The sequence below is a fragment of the Pygoscelis adeliae genome, unplaced genomic scaffold (assembly GCF_000699105.1).
Source record: "Pygoscelis adeliae isolate BGI_AS28 unplaced genomic scaffold, ASM69910v1 Scaffold85, whole genome shotgun sequence".
In the NCBI taxonomy this organism is placed as follows: domain Eukaryota; kingdom Metazoa; phylum Chordata; class Aves; order Sphenisciformes; family Spheniscidae; genus Pygoscelis; species Pygoscelis adeliae.
The window spans coordinates 1,079,980-1,098,609 of NW_008824900.1; the positions used below are offsets into that span (position 1 = coordinate 1,079,980).

Consider the following 18,630-nt stretch of genomic DNA (forward strand, 5'->3'; position numbering starts at 1 on the left):
AACAATTTATAACTTGCAATTTTTACATTCCAGTCATGCGAATAAACCCACCAGGTTTCAGTCATGCCAATTATATTTCTCATAATTCAGCAAGAATTCCCAATTCCTCTTGCCTTTAATTATATACTCACAAGGTGCTTCTCCCCAGTCCCTCTCTCTGGACAGCCGCCTACGGTGAATCACATATGCTTATTATCACATGGTGGCGGGGGAGAAGGGTGATGCAGTACCGCTCTGGATCTGTGAAAGTGTATGGCAAGTTCATGTGTTTATATGTTACAGATTTATTCATTTCTGCAGGATACATCTCTCTCGTTCTCTGGCTCCTTCTCAAATGTGCATTTAATGTTCATATTTATGGCCCATTTTGATGCATCCTTACATATCGTGTAAGTTCCACTCTACCATTTACTCCTTAAAGCGTGCTAAGGAATATGTGGTACAGAGCATACAAAGAGCTACAGACCCCTTGCGCTCAAAATATAATTCCAAGAATACAAAACAAGGCTATGCATACCCATTCCTGATCTCCCTGACTTCTATGGAGCATGGTGAGCAACGTGGAAAGGCTCATTGTTTATTTAATGGGACAGTACTCTTAAAAGGCACCTATGCAGCTGCTTTTCCCTCTGAATGTGGATGTTATTACTGAGATTGTCTGTTCATTAGCAAGTAAAACAAGATCTGAGTTCATGTTTTTTTCTATTAAAAGCAAAGCAAACACACTATTGAGCAAAATTGGCTAACTTGTTACTGCTTCCCAGCTCTCAAACTCCTCTACCTGTTAGGATAAGATATGCCACCTTACCTACTTCATGTGTTCATTTTTTCATGGCATTTATATTCTTGAGTCACGGAATCTACCAGCTAGTTTACCACTGCTGCTATTAGCACATCACTTGCCTGGTATCTTGTGAGGTGTCCAGTACTGACACAAGCACAGACCTAGATGCAGGTGTGAAATAAGATATGCATGCAGTCATATTTAAAAAGAAATGAAATGATGGAGAGCTCAACTCTGAGACGCCTGATCACAGCCAAGGAATTCATGGCCCAGCAAGAACCAGCAAGTACCCGGCACAGCAGAACAGTGCACAAGTATGGAGCTCATTGAGTACGCTTTAGCTTCATCCCCTTCTGGAGATTAGGTGCATTGCTCTTACAGAAGGTACCTCCACCCATGAGGAATCCAAAGCATTGAACCCACTCTGAAAAAGAGAGTCTTCATCCTCTTTTTGGTAGACTGGGATTCAGCATACTTTTGAGTCAGGAATTGTGCTAAATAATTACAGGACTCAGCCACCAATGAAATATATATGCTCAAGTCCCTCTATTCCCAGAGGGGATTCACAATTATATTTCTTAGGCGCTAAATGCTTTTTGGATTCTTTAGCCATCCTAGACATGCTGGACAAAAATAAACTCTAGATTCACAAATTATTTCAGAAATAATACTGCTGCTATTAGCACATCACTTGCCTGGTATCTTGTGAGGTGTCCAGTACTGACACAAGCACAGACCTAGATGCAGGTGTGAAATAAGATATGCATGCAGTCATATTTAAAAAGAAATGAAATGATGGAGAGCTCAACTCTGAGACGCCTGATCACAGCCAAGGAATTCATGGCCCAGGAGGAGGCAGCAAGTACCCTGTGCAGCGTGTCAGTGCAGAACAGGACTCAAACAGGACACGAGTATGGAGCTCATTGAGTACGCTTTAGCTTCATCCCCTTCTGGAGATTAGGTGCATTGCTCTTACAGAAGGTACCTCCACCCATGAGGAATCCAAAGCATTGAACCCACTCTGAAAAAGAGAGTCTTCATCCTCTTTTTGGTAGACTGGGATTCAGCATACTTTTGAGTCAGGAATTGTGCTAAATAATTACAGGACTCAGCCACCAATGAAATATATATGCTCAAGTCCCTCTATTCCCAGAGGGGATTCACAATTATATTTCTTAGGCGCTAAATGCTTTTTGGATTCTTTAGCCATCCTAGACATGCTGGACAAAAATAAACTCTAGATTCACAAATTATTTCAGAAATAATCACATCATTCAATCTCTGTTAGAGGTGTCAGTGAAAACCAGAAACCTGCAACAAGATGAAGGCCCGCATCACTAATGTCTGTACAGAGAGTGTATGGCATGATTTTTGCACCTCTAGCTCTGGCATCTAAATGAACACTTCAGATAAACAGTGAGAGGAGAAGACACTAAAAAATTTTGTTTGATTGCAGCCTAAATGTCATTTTAAGTTGTGACTGAGTCCCAGCCCCTCCAGCCAACTGGAAGCCCTGCAATCCTGTCCCTTGCAGCATCAGCCTTCTGGGAACTGGTCCTGTTGTGTCTGCACTACAAGATCTGCTGTGTTGCAGCTGCACCAGTGCAGAGAGCAGAAAGTTTTGACGGTACTGTGACTGTAGGGAGAGAAAAATCAAAAGCCTGGTGGCTAGAATAAGAATGTGGCTCACAGCTGGGAATGTTAGGATTCTCTGGAGCGTTTTGACAACATCACAACCACAGAGAGCGTTATTGGCATTCATGTGTTCCTGGTGGGATTCATGTTGCTTAGCTTCAGACATTGGCAGTGAGGAATCAAGGACAGGACAGGAGCTGTAGGAATGGTGCTGACCATAGGCTGTGGCCATATGTTTTGCTGACAGAGGTGTGAGGCTACGGAGTGGCTACTGAAAGGACTTTGCCTGGAGGAAGGCTGTTGTTGCAGTTATTTTCAGTATGCTATTGGTAAAGCTTTAAGAAAGGTGTTACTGAAAGTATGGAGTGCATTCAAGTTAGTGCTTTTGACTAATTTAATACACTACTGTCTGCGTACTTAGTGGTATTTACTTGACGTTCTCCTGGCATCCTAGGGTGTTTGTGAACAACATGGTGACTGTATGACTTGTGATACCTACAGGACTATGGTCAGTAAGTGTGCTGTGGACAGTGGGATGAGCCTAAGGGATTGATTACTCACAGATATATTGGGCGTTGTGGGTGTATGTATAAGCATGATCACAGTGCTGCTGGATTGGGGCTGGCTGGTGCCTCGCTGCCCTGGAGCTCAGATAAAATGATCACCAGTCAGGCTGAAAAAGGCCATGACAACATACTGACAGTCTGGTATTGCGAAGCAGTAAGTCTGAATGAAGACCTTTCATGGTTATTTTATGTTGACATTCTTAGGGACAAATTTAGACCCGTGTCCATTACACCATTCCTGTCCTTACCAGAAAAAACTATGGTCAGTCCTGAACAAGGCAGCTGTCTGTCTAAGGCGATATATCCCTGTACCTGGCTGGATTCTTTCTAAAGGTTGGTCACTCCCAGTCTGCTAACTGAAGAGTACTTTTCACCAAGTTAGTGTTTCAAATAAGAAGAAACACACATGTGGCTGCTGTGGTGGTGTGGGGAGGGGAGAAACAACCCTCTCTCTCCTGCTTTCACCGTAACTTTCTAAAGCTGGGTTCCAGCTATCTCCTGAAATCACCCACTACAGCACAGCTTTGTTTACCCAGTACAGAATAGATCACTGTATTTCTCTTCTCCCACAGATAACTCAGTTTTCTGAGTGGGCTACAGTCACACAGTTACAAGTTATCTCACACATAAATCTTGGCTTGGAAAGCTTTCAATATCTGCCAGAAATGTGGGCATGCTTGATTGTCCCAATCCCAGCTAAGATGCTCAAAAAGTCGGAGAGTCTTAAGCTGCTCCCTCAGGCTGCTGTGGCCTAAGTTTCTTTCTAAATCAGTAAAAGAAATAATCTTTTTTTTATACTTTTTTCTAACGTCAAGGGGGTTACTTCGGTGCACTCATTTCAGCACAGAGCTGTTTACTGACAATCCTGAGGTTGGAGTTCATGAACTTTCCTTTTCATACATCAAATTGAGTTTTAATGACCAACTAGTTCTTGAAGCACTATCCTCAAAAATACCAGTGAGTATACACAGCACCTCGGGATGAAATGGACTGTGAGCTGCTCTACAAGTTTGCCCCACTTTATAGTACATTCTTACAGAGCAGTTTTACCAAGACCCCATAAACTTCCCATTATCGGGGAGGTTGTGTCCTCAGAGACACAACACATAGGATGATTAACTGTTCCTCTCTTCCAACAGTGGTGAAGGACCAACTCCCCAGTCTACTCCTTGGGCAATGGCAGGATAGCATGGAAACAGCCCAGCAAGCAGGAACCAGCATCCACGAGCCATCGTTGTCCCTCTTATACTGTGTAACATTTGTAAACTTTATTTTCCAGTCACATAATCCAGAAAAAAGCCCTTTCAAAATCAGTTTGGATGTTAGCTCCACCAGACAGCTCTGGGAGAAGAGACTGTCAGTTTGCATCTGCTGAGACTTAAATCAGTCCCATGGCTGCTACCTTCCATCCACCCTCCAGTATTTTATTTCTTGGTAAGTGCCAGGGTACAGCAGAGGAAATGAATGCACTGATAAGCTGGAGAGATGTCTTCTCGAGTGGTTCTCAGCAAGTAAATGGCCAAGCAGGGAAGAGAAATGAGCTTTCTTGTGCCCAGTTGTACCCTTTAACGGCCATTTCTCTACTCTAGTTCAATAAACATACAATCCAGCCACCAGGAAGGGTTTGTGGGTGGTCATTTACTTAAGGGATGCCAGAAAAGAGGAAGTCTAGGCTACAGCCTGATAAAAACTGTGACCTTTGTGCTTTCCTTGTCATTCAGACCACTGTCCTATGGGTTATTTCGGAGGCGATTACAATTAGATGTCAGAATCTCTTTAACAACTACCAGCCGCTGTCTTTTGTGTGCTCCATGGAGCAGCTCCCGGAAGGGAAGCACTGACCAGTCCCTGGCTGCAGTGCCCATGAGGGTAGCACATATTGCTTGTCAGAGGTTCAGCTGGCTTTAGAGCACAGATCCTGCATCAGCCAGCAGGTAAACAAGCAAATCCTTGCTCTCACTGGAAACAGGTTGCTTTTCAACAATGAACTGTTAAAATCCTGCCTCTCTCTGCAGGGCGAATCTGCTTTAAGATACAGCACAGAACAGCTTGCCTGTGTGTTTATCACACTGAGCCAAGCACAAAACAACACAAGCTGGAAGGAAGTTGTTTTATACTTACCAGCAGCATTGATATTTTCCTCACAGGAGTACCAGATCCCAGTGTGGAAATACCTGAAAAGGAAGCGGTCATCTCCCGTCTCCCAGCTGTAATGAACCACATTCTGGTTTGTCTCATTTGCAGTCTCGTTCCCGCTATAGTTGAGGCAGTTTGTCTTCTTCTCTTTCCCACAGCTCGGCTTGGGGACCCTCTGTGTGCCCTCACACCAGTGGGTCGTGATAAAAGCTGTTGTAGAGAAGAGGAGAGCCATCAGATTCAGACTCACTGCTAGCAGGGCTCTGCATCTTCGATTTGTCTTCATGGTAAATCCGCCCTCCCTCCCCCTCCTGCTGAGAGAAGAAGTCAAAGGGTTTTGTTTTATTTGGGAGGAGGGGGGTTCAAAGCCTCTCACGATTCAGAATCCAGTTTTCCAGGCATCAAAACTCTCAGCTTCTTCCAATCTGTTGTTGTAGCAGTGAAGGAAATGCTGCAGCCAGACTCCCATTCTTCTCTTCACTTGAAATCCTGCCTTTGTACGTTAAAGGAGCAGCTGCAGGCACGGGAGAGTGGCCGTCCCCTTGTAGTCGGTGTGCTTCAGCGCGCTGACAGGATCAGAGAGGGTCTGTCTCACAAAGAGCACCAAGAGCAAGTGAACATCTGCTCGGGTACCACACATGATCCCAAGGGGCTCCGCAGCCTCCTCCGCTGGGAGACACCTGCAGGCTGCAGGACTCGCTGTCCTCTGCTCCCGTAGGATGAGGCAGGAGAAACTCAGCGGAAGGCAGGCGGCAGGGACAGCTGCTGCCTGCTACCACCGTCCTCGGCAGACCTCAGGGACCACTGCAGCGCGCTGACGGCTGAGTTGGACTGGGGGGAGGTGTCACATCTTAGTCCCAAAGAGAATCATTGTTAGGAGCTGCGAGATACATTTTTTATACACCAGAGGGTAGAGATTTGTCCAGAAGGAGGAGGGATGGAGTGATACTTTAGCTTTTCTGCTCTGAGCTAGTGACTAGTAAATCAGGGGTTTGATTCTGCTGTCAGCATACCGGTGTAGTCCTCTGTCTTCAGGGCCTTGCTCTGGAAGTCAGCAAAGCCCCAAAGGAATTTAGATTTGAAAGCGTGTAATGAGTAAAACCTACGTCTTTCACAATACCAAGTGGAGCCCCTTTCTCAGGCTTTCATTTCCAGACACAGCCCACACAGATGTTCAGTTTGAAGTGGGTCTGTAGGACATTTTGTAGGTGCTGGTTTGAGCAGATGGAGAGAACTAATTAGAGCAAACCCTGGTCTTTACTCATCAGATGGCAATGCTGTGAGAGCAGGGAGCACTGTATAATATCCTATTTCCAAAGAGAAGTGTATTGTCCTGTCTTGTTGGTTGGCTAACTTGAGTATATGACCTCTTTCCACATTGCTCAGAGCTATCTGGTGAATACTGAGTGCTGTGAGGAGACCAGGGCACCTGATGGTGGTGGTGGTACAATCTGTAAGACCTTGTATCCAAGCACTGAGGTTGGCCACATTTGTCACACAATAGTTCTGTGTCCTTAGTAGATGAATGCAATTTTCTGCAGTGAAGAAGTTGCACATACCTCCTGAGCTTTGGAATGAGTGAGATTTCCTTCCAGCCTTGTTTGGACTCCCTGCAAGGGCCGTGGGGACGCTTGTGGCCTCTCAGAGCAGTCCAGCAATGGGTTTCCAGCAAGCCCTGGAAATGACCATGCAGCCACACGGGCTCATACTAATAGATGGGACAATGCTCTCATCTCACACCCTGTGCTCTGTTAAGTCAGCACATGGACTCAACATGCAAAACTCATCCTATGCCTTACTGCCTGCAGACATGAAATGTGGTAGTAGTTTCTCCAGCTCCTTGAATAAAGCCAGGAAAGACCAGGTGGAGTTTCTCCTTAGCAAGCCACCACACAAGACTTCAGGGACCCGTTCCTGCCTCCCTGAAGCCCCCCTCAGAGCTAGCCATCGGACTCTGTATTATGCCTCTTGTTGGTGCCTGTTCTGCATGTCTGGTTCCAACTGTTTGTGAGATTTTCACTATTTATACAGAATCAGTTGGCTTTAGCCATTTTGTTTTATAAATAAACTAGCAAGTTACTAGAAAGTGGTGCTCTGTGAGAACAATTGTGATGGCAACTTTGCAAGGTTAGTGAAATAGCTTTGTACTGCAGATACTTCCCTACCTAAGTGGCCTTCATTTTGCCCACTCCTGCCTGTACATGATGACTACTACCTCCTCACTGCCAGATTTTTCCAGTGGCCTGTGCTAGCGGAGTGCCTCTGTGCACAGTCTTCCTTGTCCTGTTGGAATTGTACCACACCCCTCCATGTTCCAGTCCTTTCAGCATTTCATCTTGCAGCCAAATAATCAGCATTATTTTGTTGGGTTTAATTGCATGCAAGAAATACAGATGATGGCTATTTAAAGGACCACAGGATTATTACTTCAATTATTTTTATGTTGTAGGACATTCCACTTAGAAATGCATTTGTACGTTCCTGTGTTTCTCAGGCTTATCTGCCTGCTTAGAGGAATAAAAAAAGCAATTTAAATTATGATGGAATGCCTTCACGAGAAAGCTAGCGCTCTTCTTCAGGATTATCTTTCACGTGGCTGTCAGTATCTGAATCATCACACTTTTCAAGTGTGAATACAAGTCTTTACAGGTCTTTTCTCACAGATCTTCTCTATCCACTGCTCTGTGGCTTGTGTTTTCTGGTCCCTGCATCAACTTCTGCACACTGTTTCTCCCGGTGCAGATGTCCCTGAGGCATGGGCACCCAAGGGTTTGGTTATCATCTGTGATAATTTTGTCCTAAATACTTTTGAGATTTTGTTTTTACTCCTAATCCTAACAGCTATTTCTATTTCTGTTCCTCCTTATCTTCTTTATTCTTGTTTTTTGGGCTGACAGGGCTGTTGAGAACAGAGATGGTGGCAGTATACAAAAAAAAAGCAAAGCAAAATAAAGCAGAAATTTGGTTTCTTTTGTGATACAGAGCTTTTAGAATCTTAAGCATTTAAAAATATTAAGCACAAAGTAAAGTATGCTCAAAGTCAGGGAATTTTTTTAACATGAATTGTTTTCTTTTTCCTAACAGAAGTGAGTTTTTTTCTAATTATTAGACTCCTCTGGCTGTATATGGTGGGATTACTTGCAAAGAAGGAAACTAGTCTGTGCTATACTCATGCTGTAATGCTCCAACTATTTCTCTTTATATAATCTCTGTTTATCAGATTTGTTGTGTATAAAAATGGAAAGATCATACATATGTTGCAGAAGGCAGTTCAGATGCCCGGATTAAGTTGTATTTATGTGGTATCATCTTTAACAGTAAAGCAGAAGGCTTTGAATGCTATAGAGAAGTAATTTTCATGTTGTGGCTACAAGAACCTTTAAAAATCTTTTTGCAGCAATAGTTTTTCTCTGATGTTGTGAGAAAAACTACCTTCATGAGTTATAGCTAAACCCTTTTTCCTTTACTATTTCTTATAGGACCAGTGTAAATTGTTATTACTCGGTATTTACTCAAGTACAAAAAGAATTTGACCCAGAAGATTTAAAATAATGATAGCATTTGCAAAGGAACCCTTTCAATCAGGCTGTGTTTTTCACTAGTGGGAAACAGAAGCCACATTCACTAAAATGAGAAGAATCCCTACTTTTGGGTCCTCTGGTGATGATGGGGGGCATGGTGGACTTAGTCTGGTTGTTTATTTGATACCAGCAGTGTCAACTGCATGGGATTACATGCTATTTTTAAATCAACATTTTAAAAATCCTATAGCTTTTCTTTAAGTTCTCATTTCTTACAGGTTCGTCCTCCTGGGCTTCCTCATGTGTTTGTATTGTCTTTTTCACCTGCCACTGGACTGGGCTTCCCAGTTCCTCCTTCCACCTTGGGTTGGACCCCTCCTGGTAGCTCACCTTTTCTTTTCCTCTGCACTGCAGAGCCACAGAATCCACTTGTTCCGTTCATTCATCTTGCAAATGGTTCAAAATCTCCTTTTCTAGTCAGAATTTTCCTCCTTTGACAGAGATATCTGCATAGCTCATCTTTTTCTTGTTCTCTTACCGTGGCAAATATGAATTGTAGGTGTGCCCCCAGTACACTTCCCCTGTCCCCACTCTGTCAGCAAAATGGCAACTTTTTCCTTACTTCAGTCACTCAACAGGATTGACTTTTATCTTTGGAGAAGAGGGTTAGGATGGAAGTGCTCTACATGCTTCCCCCAGATCACTACCATGTCTGTTAGTCAACTATGTGTAGTTTGCCTTCTTTCCATTCTATATCTAGGCTACGTTTTGCTGTTTTCACCTCATTTTTTATTTTTTTCTCAGAACTCTGACCCAAAGTAGTCTGTGTTCAGCAGCGATGATTAGCACTCCGAGCCCACTGGCTGAGCTGTACAATCCTGTTCATCTAAGAGATGGTGCTGAGAGACATTACTGATTTTTTTACACAGATTAAGCCTTCAGCAAACAGACAGTCCCAGTAGGGTACATTCGAAGGTGGGCTGAATATTGATACCATATAAAATCTTGGTCTCCAGTTTAACTTTTGACTTGAAGTGTGTCTTTCATGCACTTTGCTTGTGGGCATTGAGTCAAGCACAAGAAGATTGCTCAGGAAATTCTTCCTGTTCCTAAACTGACCAGGCAAAAAATGGTTTCTGACAGTACTGTAGCAAAGACCTTTAGCAGTCTTGACAGAAAGGAAAACAGTAAAACAAACTGTTGATTCTCCTGTATGTTTTTCCCATAACAATTTCCTTGGCCCAGTGTCACTGGTCAGTAGACAAGACATTCCTAACTGCCCTCTTCAGAGTAGCTGCTTTGGATATTTTAATCAGATGCCAGTGTTGCTCATCCTTGCTTGGACACCAGGACTGTACCGTTCAAAGACTATAGGCACTCCTTTTCCTGATGACAAACGGGGTCTCTGCAGCTCTCTGATTTGAAGTCTGTCCCAAACAGACCAAGACTAATCATTCAGCACCGCTCTTTATGTAAAAACTGGTGGTCCATATATTTGTAACTGGGATGCTAACAAGTTTGTACCTATCTGGTATCTGCATTTAATTCTTCCAGCAGCTGGTGGAGAGGAAGGGAGATGAAAAGAAGCGGCAGGCCTGAGTCATGTAGATCATGTCTAGGAGAGCTGACTGGCTAAGTTGCCTGAAAAGGCAGTCCAAAAGGTCATGGCTGAGCAAGTAAGATATTCCCAATAGGCCATTTACATGTGTCCACCTATTCTGGGAGTGAATAAAATGTAATGGTATCCTACTTTTGACCCTGAATTAGAAATTCTTCTGCCTTGGAGTTACAAGAATTATTTCCTCACAATCAAGATGCATACTGTTGGATTGGATTAAGATGAAAGTTTAATTAATGTTCATAACTTTTGTTACGGCTAACTTTGCTCAGATACGTTTAAGTTATTACAAGTTACAGGCTCACCTAAGGAGAACTCTAGAAGCAGAATTCATGTTCTTTACTGCTACAATTAAAGAAGCATTCTTGCACATCAAAGCCTTACTGGCAGCTTGTGAGCCTTTCAATATTCGTAGACTCCTTGGCCTGGCAAAAGAATAGCCCCAAAACTAAGGTAGCCACAATAAACATAGTAATGCTGAGAAACGTCAAAGGGCCCATTACACACCATGCGCTTTTATAATGCAGACATCTGATCTCCACATTCAAATAAAGTTATATACGTTTATATCCCACTGTGCCTTTGGAGGTGCCTAATCCACTAAGTACAGATGAATTCGTTTATATCACTTCCATTTTTTGAAACATTGCTAGAGTTACACTCTAGCAACAATAGTTGATCAAAATCTCTTGAAATCATATAGATCTCAGAAACATTGCATTTTAGTCCTTGTGGCAAAGCAACCAAATTTGAGATGGATTTAATGAAAATTTGACTACTTCAGAATAGACTCAAACTCTGAAATAGCATTTTAACTCCTCTCAGGTATCACCTTGCCCTTCCTTTTTTTTTTTAGACATTTTTCCCTTCTATTATCAATATATTTTTAGGGACAGAAGCTAGAATCTTTAAATGACTGTAGTTTTCAGTTTCTGCCTGGCAAAGGAATAAACTATGTACATTTGGTGTCATTTATGTGAAGAATAATGTTGCTAATTTGTTTGTCCATGTATTTTATTCCCATAATTAGGATTCATCCATATGCCCAAGCATTGTAAGTGGTATGATTTGGCAAAGAGATTTTAGTTCAAAAAGGGGTGGCCAGGCAGATTTCTTTGAGCAAGGTCTGTATCCTGGGGTTCATGTTTCTGTACATTCTCTGCAGAAATTGTACCCTGTACAAAATGCGTTTGGGAAAGTAGACTTTACCAGAGCAGAACAGGAGAGGCTACTTATGTACAGGGATGGCTTTTTGATGGTGCCAGTATGACTTGCAGAGAATGAGCATACATTCTGTCACTGAAGGCATATTCCAAGCCAATGGATCAAGAGCCCCTGTGCTGTGCTCATGACCCCAAGCAGTGTTGCTGGCTCGGAGACAAATGGAAGCAGTGTAGTGATCCTGAAGGTGAGTGCAAAGTTGGCAACCACAGAAAGGCAGGACAGTCAGGTTGACTCTAGAAGCTGAAGCTGAATTTTACAAAATACAGCATTCAGTCTACATTGAGGCAGAAGCTACAGAACACAGCAAATTTATACATACAGCAAGCAGATTTTAAACATTTTGGTGCCAAATCTCAATTTGAGCAGAAGTCTTTCCCCCTTGGGAAGACAGTAGAAGACAAAGCAACAAAAGTAAAAATTGACAGTAAAAGCAAAACAGAGAGAAAAAGATATCTCTTCATGGCAAAGCTAGATAATTGCGTAACTGTTCCAAGTGGAAGAGAAAAGGTCAACAGGCAGATGACAGGCTGGTGCACAGAAAGCTTGTGCCTAGCAAGGGACAGTATTTCACAGTGCATTGGAGGAAAAATGAATGATTATGCAGAAGTGACTAAGAAGATGCCAAACTGTATGGACAATAAGAGAAGCTGAGAAGGCCTGGATAAGACTATCCCATAATGCACACAGTGACGGTGAGAGACATCCTCTGAACAGCAGGACATTTGAGGTAGTACCAAACTCAGCAGAGTGATGGGAACAATGTCAAAATTAACAATGAAGTTGTACCAGATGGCAGAAGAGGGAGTCAAGGTCAGGACTTGGCAAAGGGAGGGAAAATGTTAGCCATCGGCCTGTCTGGATAGCAGCAGGAGGGATGAGACATATGAGCAACCTGGAGGATGAGCAGGGCGCTACTTAGCAGAATGAAAGCACAGCAGTGAACAGGTAGGGATTATACATCTAAAAAGTGGGTGGTAAGTTTGAAGACCACAATATCTTAAAAAGTACAGAGCTGCAGCTGGTTTGTATTGAAGACCACTTTCACAGGACTATGTGAACTCTCTGGCCTCAGCGGGGGGCAAAATGAAAGAGCAATTGTTCAAAGGAAAAATGCAATAAATCTTCTGGGAACTTAAATGGGAATGAAGTTGCAGGAAGGAAAAAGTTCAGCAGTAGCATAAGCACTGCCTGCTAAGCTTGGGAACCTGCGGTTGTATCTCCAGCTTACAGCTGATCATGAATATTTACTCTTTCCAACCCCTTCCTTGACTGAGTCTTGAATGGGGAGCAGTCCTTTCTATTCGCAGTTTCCTGCAAGGCCTCAGGTAGGGAACAGTTCACCTCTGCACTTGGCCTCTAAGGTTGTGTGTGTCTTTGAAGAGAACCTCATTTTCTCCACCATATGCTCTACTGGTAGTCTCCAAATCATTCAGGTTTCACAGAAGTCTATTATTCTGCATATAACACCCATAACACAAAATGGACTGCATAATTTCATATAGAGCACTCAGTTAAAATAGTTCTGTCAAATGTGAATTGTAAATATTTGTGGTTGGAAGGGCTGTCTGGAGGTCTTTTGATTCAACCCCCCACTCCAAGCTAACTTCAAACCTAGATCAAAACTACTTGGGGGTCTTGACAAGTTCAGTATTATGCCCAGTATAATGCAAGAGTTCTTCTGTCCAGACTTAGGGAGACATTTTTTCACCATGAGGAAAGCCAAGAAGGTGAACAGGTTGCTGAGAGAGGTTGTGCAGTTTCCAGTTTTGGAGATTTCCAAGCCTAGACTGGATTAAGCCCTGAGCAGCCTGGTCTGACATGAGAGCTGACCCTGCTCCGAGCCGGAGGTTGGACTGGAGACCTCCTGAGGTGTCTTCCAGCCTGGATTATCCTGGGATCATATGAGGAGCTATACACCACAGCTAGTATTCAAATCTCCCACCCACATGCAGCAACTCCAGGCTGAATATTGGAGTAATTTATCCATTTTGCTCCTAATGAACAAACATTCCAAGCACATCCACTTATGAAAAGTAATCCTGTGCTTTCAGGCGTAAAGATTCAGCATGGGAACCTTCATAAACTCCTTCAGAGTAAGCAAAGTTGTTACCAATTTAGGGTTTTTTTTGCTATTGCTCTAACTTCTCTGAGAGCTCCTTTGGTACGTGATCATCTGTTGGCCCTGTAGACTCCCTGGCAAGCATCCCATTTCTAGGATCTGTTATTAGTTTAGATGTTTGTAGGAAGTTGTATCTCAAATTCTTTTTGTCCTGATTTATTGTGTGTTTACATTTAATCAGACAGAAATTGTGATTCCTCCCTTTTTTCTCATTTGGACATGACTTCAGGTTTTTGAAGGATGCCTTATTGCTTTTACTATCATCCCTCACCTTGTTATTTCACCATGCCAACGCTTCTCTGCTCTTCATAAAGTCTTTTTTGACAGGTGGAATGCATTTACTTTAAGCCCCTGCTGTGTCTTTAAATAGGCCTCATGCTCTTGATTCAGATGTCTGATAAAAAAATAAAGGATAATGTAAAAATTAAAAAAAATTCAAATGCTGCTAATGTTCCAAGGGAAAATGAAGACACAGGTCCTTCAGCTTGCTTCTAGAGGAGGTAGATAAACCCCCCGGGGTCAGTGGCTGGAGGGCCTGTGTCCAAGGCCAGCTCTGATGTGGTGCACCCACGTCACCTGGGATCACGCTGCTGTGCGAGAGGACTGTGAAAATCCTTACCAGGACCTGCCCTCTGTCGGGAACTGCCTTTGAGCTCAAGCCCTGGCCCTTGGTCATTGCCAGAGCCACGCTGTAGCTCTATCTGTGCCTGGCCATGTTTGATGCCCCAGTCCTGACCCACCAGCCTCATCACAGACTTGTCCAGTGATTGGGCCTGACCCCAGTCGTTGCCCCGAGACCTTCTTGTGTGGGGACTGGAGAGGTGGCAACCCTTCCCCCCTTGCTGCCCACAGCCAGCTCACCTCACCTTGCAGAGCCGCCGCTCTCCTCCTGGGTCTGTGGTGAGGAATGACAGACTCTGGAGCAACACAGCAGACCCTGGTGTGGGCAAAGTTAGCCGTTACCATCCTTAAACACCGCCACATCAGGAAAGTTCAGGCTGGCAGTTTCCTCATTTCTCTATTTTATTCCAGCGCTGAAGATCTGTAAAGCAAGTGCAAGCTCCTGTCAAACCTTGCTCTGGGACTGAAGGCTGTAGGGGTGAACAGGACGTCTTCGGGGTGGGATCACTGCCTGCTGGCCTGCACCGTGAGAGCGTGTCCTTGGCTGTTAACAAAGGTCTGAGTTTGATCCCGAGCGAATCACGGACATTAAACTCCTCAGAAGTAGCCATTTCTGTAGTAATAGCCAAATTATAGCTCATACACAGAATGAAACCAAATTAGGGCTCCGTGTGCAGTATTTATTTGGGCAATTTCACTTAGCCTTGCCGTCTTTTAATTAATTTTATACCTTTAGTAATTTCTGAAATTTTCTATACTTCCGTTTATTGAGAAGACCACAAGAGACCTGAACTGAGTAATTTTCTGTTTCTGCAATTTTGTACTTTAATAGCAACAGAATCACCTGTACAGAAACCCTTTAATCAATAAACATCTTTATCTCCAATGGTTTAGATGTTTATTATCTTTGTAGCACTTCATTTGCAGGACATAGTACCACCTTCACAAGAAATTGAATCGACTTGTAGTCAAAGTAGTGATTTTGGTTCCTTTTTCATTTTGTAAGAAAAAAAGGTAACTTTTAAAGAGACAAAACATACTGTAATAATGTAGAAAATACTTAAAATGGTAATTTATCAAGTTAAAGAAAGATCTCAGTTTGATTGGACAGTGAAATGCTGGACTGTATATTAATATCAGCCCTTAAAAATTGCAAACACTAATATACTTCTAAGGAAATATACTTCACAGGAAAAATTAGGCTATATTCCAGCCAGTTAGTGTCACGGAACAGATAACTGAATTCCTTGCTTTCTTGTCAACCCTGTAATATCATGTAACTCTTCTTAAATGCTCGTGTAATCAACAGTCTTTATGCTGGTCTTCATTTAATAGACTGAATAATTTTTTCTTTGAAAACCAGTCTTATCAGCATTTCTTCCATTCTTCTTTTCTTACAAAGTCTTCAGGAAAAAGTTGTTTTTTTGGAATCACATCCCACAGGTTACACATAGAAACAAAACTCACTAAAAAGGTGATGCCGTTTGTGCTTTATTTTCATGCAACATTTTTTGAGGAAAGTAAAAAAGAAGTATATTTTGAAAGAAATGGAGCCACTTACTACCACATTAACGGAAAGAAACAGCAAAGTTCATCAGTACACATTGCTCTTCGCTGCGGTTACTTGTCTGGTCCTTCTTTGAAATGTAGTATCATGGTTGTGGGAGCAAAATCAGTTATCAAAGGCAGCCATTGCCATGACTGCCAAGGCATGATTAACTCTTGCGATGCAAGGAAATGAACTAACCTGATGGCAGCTGCCTATGCCAATGCCACCGTGCTACTATGTACATGGATGGCAAAGGAATCGCTCTTGTTCTATACCATGATTTTCAGGCTTAACAAAATGCAGCACATACTTCAAAGTGAGAAGCTTTCCAGGGACTTTCAATCAGCATCTCAAATTTGGCTTCAAGTCTCCACAGACACAAACTGGAATATCCTGATGCAAATTGAATATGGTCTTGCTAAGATGGCAGTGACACTTAAACGATTCCTTTCCAACTCCCTGTTGTAAGAAATTTTTTCAGGTGTTTCTTTTGTTTAACATTGTCTGTGCAGTTTTGTACAACGGTTTAACTGCTTTATTGGTGATGAGGAAGGGCATAAAATGTTATTGCAAGTGAGAAAGAAACATATGCTCTATGCTTAATATGCAGCTGGAAAATATGCATTAAAATAATTTTTAAAAACCCTTCACATTCAAAAAAAGCCTAAACAGTTGCTAGTACTGCCATGATGCAACGATGTCAGAGGGGAAGAGGTAGGAGGAACTGCTAAGGCTTTTCAGACCTATAGCCACGGAGTGGACAAGCAACAGGACATTTTCCTGTATGGGGACACCCCTGTGGGGCACACTGGAAACCAAGACACTGAACTCATCCAGATCAATGGGAAATAAAATAAGGATAAATGCAAGGCATAGGAGCTCTCTAAACCAGCTTTACTACCAAGGCCTCTGCAATGGGGAGCTATGCCTTGAAAATTCAAGCACTGGGCAAAGATGTTTAAGGAGATGTTTGAGAAAGAGCCCATAGCCCTGCAAGGGAGTGCACTTCTGTGCTGACTGTCCTCCTCAACAAAATCATTGCTCTCCACTGCCTGCTGCCAGAATCAGCCAGTCACTGGTTGCCTCCCACTGCCACCCCAGCTCGGTTCAGGGAGGGCGCAAGACCTGCTGGGCCCCTCAGCACTTGTCATATCAGCCCATGCACATGCCCTTCTTCTCTTTGCTCCCAAATCTCCTTGTCTGGGCCCAGCTCATATGGGTGTTTGTAACTAGGCATTTCCCAGTTAATTATCAACAACCTAAAAATCGACCCCCAGTCTTCAATGCTCAGACTTGCACAGATTTTCTCACCCTGTAATTTGCTACATATTCAGCAGTACCAATCTTACTATTTAACACCAAAGCACTATATCCTAATATTGTCCAGACAGAAGCTAGCAAGACAGGAATAAAACAAGCAACTGGGCTGCAACACGAAAATGAGGTGCTAGCCAGGAACCAGGGCATGAACTGCCTCGACAGGAGAACACCGAGGTACGAATAGTCCTGAGTCACTTCTACTTTTTTCATGGTGCTATGTTGCCACCTGATGGCCCGATGCAAGATTGCAACGAAATTTAAAAAAGCACATTGTCTTGCATTTCATTAGATCTAAAGACAGCTTTAAAAAAAGTTTTTCAGCTCGAAGTCTTTTCATGTCCAACTAACACAAGTCTCTGCTTCACAGGTAATAAATTACTCTTCTTAGAAGTGACAGCCATAATTACAGTATATGCAACAACTATATTTTATTTATATTTAGAAGGAATTTGTCTTTTGGAATTTGCTTCCTTAAAAGGACAAGATATCTGGAAGATAATGATGTCGTCAGGTCTGGAACGGCCACTAACATGGTAATGCTGTGATGCTTGATCCATACATCCTGCTGTTCCTCCACTAGCCAAGATAAGCACTCCAGTTGCCCCTCACCCTGCCCCTCCTGACCACAGAAGCAGGTTTACCTTGTGTGACATAGTCAATGTCCTGCTTCAGGTGTGGTGTTGAACCACAGGGATGCCCAGTAGGCACCCTGGACAATCCTGACCACATGATTTGCACATCCTTTTGTCCCTTTTCCCATTTCTTTTCCCATTTCTTGAGCCTACCTTTCTCTGTCCTTTCTTTACCTTTCTCCACTCCAATCCCCTCTCATTTAAACAATTCACCCCTAATTATCTTTTTCCTAAAGGTCCTAGTTTTCTTTCATGCACACCCAGCTTCTGTATTTTTGACACCCTGCCTGGGTGATCTTGAGGCTATATAGTATTAGCAATGTTGCTGGTCTTGCAAAGCTCTGCTCCCCAGAAGGTTCTCAATGCTCCCTCCAACCATCGTTGAAGTCTGGCTGTTTCTCACATCACTCCCCCCAAGCACTGGTGAAACCCAGCCATCCCTCATGGCACTGTCTGTACGTTTTCTTGGCACCATACATTATCTGTCACATGCACCAAATTCTTATGTTGTGTCCAGTCACTGTCAACATCCTTTTCAATGAGTGTAACCTCAGGTCAGGGCCTGCAGCCCTAAAAGCAATTTTTTTCCTGTTCATTCCAGCTGGTTTAGCCACATAAGCAGCTCTTACTGGCTGCTTAATTTCTTTTAAAAATACCGAGGCAAAAATACTGATGCTGAAATGGTTTGGAACTAAGGGTCTGGGCTCTACATTTATTGCTCTGGTGAAATCCCGGTGGCTGAAGGGTGGGCTCTGCCTTGGGACCATCAATGTGGCTGACAGAAGTAAAGGGAACATGAGTTAACTCATGTCTGGATATGGGTATGGGTATGAAGGGGAAGTATAGAAACCGGCAGTTGTCACCTGTGACCTTTACTTGCTTTTTATGTAGATGGATGAAGATGC

The 18,630-nt window shown here is 43.0% G+C and overlaps 1 protein-coding gene across 1 annotated transcript in view; it reads right to left on the reverse strand.

The window, feature by feature from the left end:
- The window catches only part of GSG1L (GSG1-like), a 62,227-nt gene extending 56,820 nt beyond the window's left edge, over positions 1–5,407 (reverse strand). The window contains exon 1 of the mRNA XM_009324715.1: positions 5,107–5,407. Coding sequence (XP_009322990.1) covers positions 5,107–5,407 — 301 coding nt within the window. The remainder of the gene's footprint in view (positions 1–5,106) is intronic.
- Positions 5,408–18,630: the final 13,223 nt, after the last annotated feature.